The following is a 7,100-nucleotide window of genomic DNA, read 5'->3' as shown; positions in this document are numbered from 1 at the left end:
TGCTGGTCTGTGTGGTCGGAGTGGTACTTGATGATATGGTGGCTCGGGAGGAGGGAAATGGAGTGAGAGGGAGGGAGGGAGGGGAGGAAAGAGAAGTAGGGGAAGATAGAGAAACATATATATATATATATATATATATACATATTCATATACATATATATGTATATATATGTGTGTGTGAACATATATAATATATATATATATATATATATATATATATACACACATATACGCGCATATATATATATATATATATATATATATATATATATATATATATATATATATATTTATATATACACATATACACACACACACATATATATATACACACACATATATATAATTTATATATTTATTATATATATATATATATATATATATATTGTACGGGGTTTCTTTTAATTGGTCTAAATAATTCTCTGATGTCTTATCAGTTTAATTTGGAGGTAGACGGATAAAAAAATTTATATATTCAGTTTATTCCAGAAATATATTACAAAACCCATAACCATACATAAATAAGAAAATATTGGTTTGGTTAACAACAATCACATGGATGACAAGCACTTGAAATACTGCTTGATAAAGAAGGGGCGCAACGCATAAGCACTGCAGTTCTTGGTTTTAGGTCCCCAGGTATCACATGCACAACAAAAAGGCTGAAAATGATATGAAAATTAATACCACTATCACAATCAGCAGTGTAAAAAGAAATACAAAAAAAAAAAAAAAATAGCAAATACACGTAAGTAACTCACGAGTAGGCGCAAGGTACTGCTAACGTAAGCAGGGTCAGTGGCAAAATGACCGACCACCTACTTTACAGGTGACAGGTAAGGGTATACCGCCTCATATGCGCTTTACATTTGAGGGAGAGCGAGTATAAATAACTTTCAAGAATATATACCTAATATATATAGATTACACATTTTTAATCATGCTTGTTTATAACCAATGTCATATTACCGTATGCAATTTACGAAAACCCTTTACATTGCCCCTTATTTAAGCTAAAGTCATCTGAATTTAGTCAATAGTAAATTGCAAGAGTAATTTTTTACAAAGGACATCTACTAAGGATGTCGGCACCAACATTTTCAAGACCTTTTATATATTCAACTCTGAATGACTGACCCTGAAGACTCAGCGCCCATCTCATGAGTCTCCCATTTGAATTCCTCATGTTACGCAAGTATGTTAAAGGCTGCTGATCCGTCTGAAGTACAAATTCCTTACCATAAAGATAGCTTTTAAACTTATTTATTGCCCATATGATTGCAAGCAATTCCTTCTCAATCGTAGCAAATTTCTTCTCTCGTTCTAAGAGTTTACGGCTTGCATATGAAATTGGCATTTTTGTACCATCAATATCCTGTAGTAAAACAGCACCTAAGCCATTATCTGACGCATCTGTTCGTAAATAAAAAATCTTAGAATAATCAGGCAGACATAAGATAGGGTTTGACATCAGCTTAAATTTCAGTTCTTCAAAGCTTTTAATTTGCTTGTCAGTCCAATTAAGTTTATTACATGAAAATTTTCTTAACATTTCATTCATAGGAGCAGCGATATCTGCAAACTTATGAATAAATCTTCTATAAAATGAAACCGTTCCCAGAAAAGATCTCAGCTCCTTTTTAGATTGAGGCAGAGTCATAGAAGAAATTGCTCTTACTTTCTCTTCTAATGGTTCTATTTTGTTATCCCCTAGGTGAAAACCAAGATATTTTATTTTAGAGAAGCCAAAGAAGCATTTCTTAATACCAGCTGTTAATCCATGCTTACGTAATCTCTCTAATAATGCCCTCAAATCCTGTAAATGTTCATTCCAATTAGTATTGTGAATTACCACATTATCAAAATAGCATTCTGTATTCTTCAGACCATCAAGAATCTTACGCATAAGTCTAATAAAGGTAGCACAAGCGGTTTTCAGACCAAAAGGCATTCTAACAAATTGCATTAGACCTTTGTTGGTTGCAAAAGCTGTATACATCTTTGACTGGTCTGACAGAGGTATTTGCCAATAACCTTTTGTTAAATCAAGCTCTGAAAAATACTTTTTGTTTGAAAAGTTACCCAATGCACCATCAGAAGTTGGCATTGGCTCACAATCAAATACAGTAATATCATTAAGTCCTCTGAAATCTAAACAGATTCTAAAGGATCCATCAGTTTTCTTAACAAGTACAACTGGTGAACAATAAGGAGAATTAGAAGGTTCAATGATTCTCATTTCAAGCATTTTATCAATTTCTTTGTTAAAAGTATCTACCAGATGATGAGGAATTGGATAAGGTTTCTTAGCGATAGGAGTCGTTGTTTCCAAATTAATTACATGTTCTATACTAGAGGTATAGCCAGGTTCATCTGAGAAAACGTCACTAAAATCTGCTATTATATATTTCAAGTCCATTATCTGCCTTTCATTTAAGTCTTCACACAAATTAAGACCATTAATAGTTTTAGCATTACTAGTATTAGCATTACAATCATCAGTTTCTAAGTACATAACTTCCTTATCGTCCTGGTCATCATCTTCCTCCACCACACAAAGTTTAACCACATTTTTCAGAGAGTCATTTCTACGATAGTATTTCTTCAACATGTTTATATGAAAGAGCTTAGCCTTATTTCGGATATTTACTAGATAATCAACTCCGTTTTCTTTACTCTCAATCACAGGATACGGTCCACGCCACTGCATAATCAATTTATTATTGTCAGTAGGCAATAGTACTAAAACTTCATCATTCGCAGTTAGTTTACGATTTTTAGTTTTCACATCATAATATTTTTTGTAAGATCTACTACTGATTTCTGCGTTAGATGTAGCTAATCTCGCAGATTCCTTCAAACGCGATCTTAGATCAGTTATATATGCATAAACATTCTTAACATCAAAATTCAAATCTTCATTTGACCAGAGTTCATGCAAGATACTAAGGGGGCCCCTTACAGGTCGACCATATAGTAGTTCGAATGGAGAAAATTTTAAGGAATCATTAGGGATTTCTCTATATGCAAATAAGATAGCAGGAATATATCTATCCCAATCCTTCGGTCTGTCTACACACAATTTCTTTAACATTGACTTTAGCACACCATTCAGCCTTTCTACAGCCCCATTACAGCTGGGATGGTATGGGGTTGTATAAAGAGCTTTAATTGAGAGCAATCTGTTTACTTCTGCCATAAGATCAGATCTAAATTGAGTTCCTCTATCTGAAAGCATTTCCTTTGGAATTCCAACCCTAGAAAATATTTCTACTAAAGATTCTGCTACGGTGACTGAATCAATTTTCCTTAAGGGGACTGCTTCCGGGAACCTAGTTGCATAATCAATTAGTGTAAGAATGTATCTGTGACCCCTGTCAGAACAAAGTGAAATGGGTCCAACGATATCAATGGCCACTCTCGAAAAGGGTTCAGCAACAATAGGAAGAGATTTCATGGGCACTCGGCTAATGCTGCCTTTAGCAGATACTTTTTGGCAAACATGACACGACTTGCAATAACGTTTTATATCAGCTCCTACACCAGGCCAAAAGAACTTCTGAAATACTTTAAAACTAATCTTTCTATGAGAGAAATGACCGCCAGTTAAAGAATCGTGAGCCAGGTTGAGTACCTTGTCTCTGTACACCTCCGGAACCACAAGCTGTTTAGTGCCTATTTCGTGCAGGTTTTTACTTTGGATACAGATTCTATAGATCAAACCGTTACACATTTCATACTTTACAGAACGGGATTTTACGTTTTCCTTTTTTCCGCTTTCTAATTTCTCCCTTATCATTTTTAAGGTCTTACAGGATTTCTGTGCTTTGATTAAAGAAGTTTTGTTTATCTCAATACCATTATCAGCAGGGCATTTTAGTTTTGAACTTATATTAGGTTTACTCTTATTTGCTCTTGTTTGAACAACCAATGACATCTTTGGCGCTTCACCTATAGAATATCGACAAGAATTCTCGCTACATACCTGCTTACTTCCAGTGTAAAAGGGAAATGTAGGCTTGTCAGGGAAATTGGTTAGGTCACAGGAAGGTGGCTTAGGTAGGTCACAGAGGTCAGGATCTTCAGGGGGTTTACAGGGGTCAGGACTAACGCAGGATGTTAAGGTAGCCACATCGGAAGTAGCAGGACTTGGGTCTTCAGGACAGGATTGGTTCGGGATCTTCACACCTGGAACACATCCTATTAGCACTTCTGCAAATTTTATCGGTGCAGCTATAGCGTTTGCCCATCCAGTAAAGAACTTGCTCTTTATGAAACACCTGATTTTAGGAAAATAATTTGGTCTACCCAAATAATCATAAACCTTTACCATTTTACCTAATTTATATTTAGAATTAACCAAAGAGTCTTTAACTATTATAGTTGAGCACCCAGTGTCGAGCATAACTTCAACAGGCTTATGAAATAGAAATCCATTAGAATCAACAACACAACTATTAGGTTTAAGTTCTGCCTCAAAAACAAAATTAAATTTATCATTAGAAAAAGAACTTTTACCTCTGAAATTCCTTGGATTATCAGGGCAGTTTGGTTTGATATGTCCGTTTTTACCACAAGCATGACAAACAATTTCATCATTAGTTCTCGTATCCTTAGACTGGCTGAAAGGTTTATGCTGAGGAAACTTCAGTGCTTTGCCGCGATACAAATGAGCACTTCTATACCTGTCAGCTGCTTCGGCCATCTCAGTTGCGCTGGAAAATTCGCGTTCTTTGAGAAAAACACGTAAATCAGAATTACAACTACAAAGAAACTGTTCCCTAATCATAAAATCAAAAAGAGAATCATAACTTTTACGAACACTACTAAGAGAAATCCATCTTTCTAAATATTGCTCCATTCGGACTAAAAGTTGCACATAAGATTCTTTATCAGTACATTTAGACTCCCTAAATTTCCTCCTATACATTTCGGAATCAACCGAGTAACGGTATAGGTAAAGTTCTGACTAGCCGTCTTTAAACCGGAAAAAAATATATGCATGTGATAGAGCAAATAAATCTAAGAAACTTATCTTCTATGAACTTCCGTCGCAAATCAGAAATAACGAAGTTATTGGACACGCAAGTGTCACAGAGCCCAATATTTTAAAAATCGCCATCCGATATCCTTTCCTACTTTTTGTAAACAAAACAATGATACCGTTTTATTTTGGTTCATTTATTGTAATACTTTCATTTCGTAACTACAAAAATTCCCCATAAACTTACATGAAGGTGATTTTCTTTCTACATTAAAATGTCTGACAATACACGAGTAATACCATCATAAAATCGAGTATTTACAGTAATTATGACATATCTTACTCTGCGCAAATCGATGTGTATGGTCCATATTAAGGGCAAGAGGGAACTGAAGAATTGCGCGCGATTTTCAAAATCAACAATGTTACCGCATGAACAGCGCACGAAACCTTTTGAAACTTTTATTCTATACCACATCCGCGTGACATTTGTCACGAGAGCCAAAAGCATTACAGGAAATGCTATAAACCAATCACAAGGCAAGGAAAGCAAATATACCAAATCTTTGCTCAAAATGGATCTCAGGTGCGTAGGTTGTGACCCGCATTACTATAGAGTTATATCTGATTATTTTGAAGAAAAAAAATGATAACGCTGTAGAGTTCCTGAGAGCACACGGTGTTTTGCCAAGAGCGGTAAGTTGCCCGCATTGCGATTTACCTTGCAAATATCGTGAAGATCGACATATATGGTATTGTGGCAGATGGAAAAAATAGCAAAGACAAAACGGCGTAAAAGTTGCGTTTTATCGACCAGCGATTACAAAGGCACGTTTCTAAGCCAACTAGCGTAGATTGGAGGAGTTTTTGTTCTGAAGTAACCGAATATTGGTTACAAAATCAAAATTCAATAGGAGGTGCCGGTGTAATACTTGAGATTGACGAGACGCTGCTCGTGCGCCGTAAGTATAAGAGGGGCAGACAGTTGAGCCAGGTCCCGGGCGAAGCTAGAACTTCGCAAATCATAAAGAAGAAGAGCCAGGTGTGGGTCTTTGGGGGTATTGAGCGTGTGAGTAAAAGGAAATTAATTGTGCCATTGGTTGACACTGACCGCAGTGCAGACACGCTCATACCCCTTATTAAGAAATATATAAAACTAGACAGTGTGATATACGGTGATGGATGGGCTGCCTACCGTAACCTACAACACCATGGTTACATGGTGTTGAAAAAGAATTGATTAATTCATTTTTTTCACAAGCGGCAGAATTATACACGCCGCAAGGCGGGAAAGAAAGAATTCTTCCGTCACCTGCCCCCCCCCCCCCCCCCCCCCAGTTCCTCTGGATGGTAGTTCTTCAGAGAGCGATTAAAATCGGGTAAGAGGTCACACTTACCTGATTGCTTGTATGCATATGGTAAAATAAAACCTAATACAAAGCAAATACCTTTTTTCGCGCACGTAAAGACATATTTCTTCTGAAATACCGATAATAAATTATTAATGTGTGAAACAGTAAGACAAGGACACCATGTATAACGACCAATTACTGACAACTTGGCGATTATGCGGTGTTACAGACTGAGAAATTCTAGCCAATGAAAACTTCAGGCAATGACGTCACAGTTTTCTGACCAATCAAAAACAGTTTTTTCGGAAAGCCCTGCCCTCGCCCATGGAAAACCTTTAGTGTGTATCTGTTCGGTGGTCAAGGAAGTGTACGTGTGAAAAAAAAATATAGAAGCCGGCAGAAATGTTTACAAATTGCGAAATACACGTATAACTGGAAATATTGCTACGCCGAGGACGTGTTATTGTAAAACTTAATAACGGAGACGGGACGATATAAGGTTAGTAAAATTTAAGTAACGTTTAACGAGAACCGGCGAAATCTACATAGTTATTGCACGAAGTACATTTCAAGTAATAAGCCAATTAATGTAATAAAAATGCATACTTTTAATAGGATAATAATACATGCATTATTAATACAAATTATTTCCGATTTGGCTATTGCAACCGACCGCAGTGGGTGTCGTGGCCGCGCGCGACGAAATCAGGCTAAAGCTTTCATAATTCCGCGGGACGAGCAATAAGGCTTGGCTGCGCGGCCTG

The 7,100-nt window shown here is 36.4% G+C and overlaps 1 protein-coding gene across 1 annotated transcript; it reads right to left on the bottom strand.

The window, feature by feature from the left end:
- Window positions 1-535: 535 nt before the first annotated feature.
- On the bottom strand, window positions 536-4,924 carry LOC125035411. The gene is made up of 3 exons (XM_047627788.1): window positions 4,519-4,924; window positions 3,986-4,188; window positions 536-662 (listed from the first exon to the last, which is right to left on the bottom strand). Exons 1-3 carry the CDS (start codon window positions 4,859-4,861, stop codon window positions 552-554), a joined length of 657 nt encoding a protein of 218 aa, XP_047483744.1. The 5' UTR covers window positions 4,862-4,924; the 3' UTR covers window positions 536-551.
- Window positions 4,925-7,100: the final 2,176 nt, after the last annotated feature.

Source organism: Penaeus chinensis, chromosome 19 (assembly GCF_019202785.1).
Source record: "Penaeus chinensis breed Huanghai No. 1 chromosome 19, ASM1920278v2, whole genome shotgun sequence".
NCBI lineage: Eukaryota > Metazoa > Arthropoda > Malacostraca > Decapoda > Penaeidae > Penaeus > Penaeus chinensis.
This window is presented reverse-complemented; position numbering and strand designations above follow the sequence as displayed.

Coding starts and splice junctions, on each gene's coding strand:
- LOC125035411 (XM_047627788.1), bottom strand. CDS start 4,861: ATGGAGCAATATTTAGAAAGATGGATTTCTCTTAGTAGTGTTCGTAAA. Junction 4,189..4,518: donor TAATCCAAGGAATTTCAGAG/GTAAAAGTTCTT, acceptor GATGTGTTCCAG/GTGTGAAGATCCCGAACCAA. Junction 663..3,985: donor TTTACACTGGAAGTAAGCAG/GTATGTAGCGAG, acceptor TATCATTTTCAG/CCTTTTTGTTGTGCATGTGA.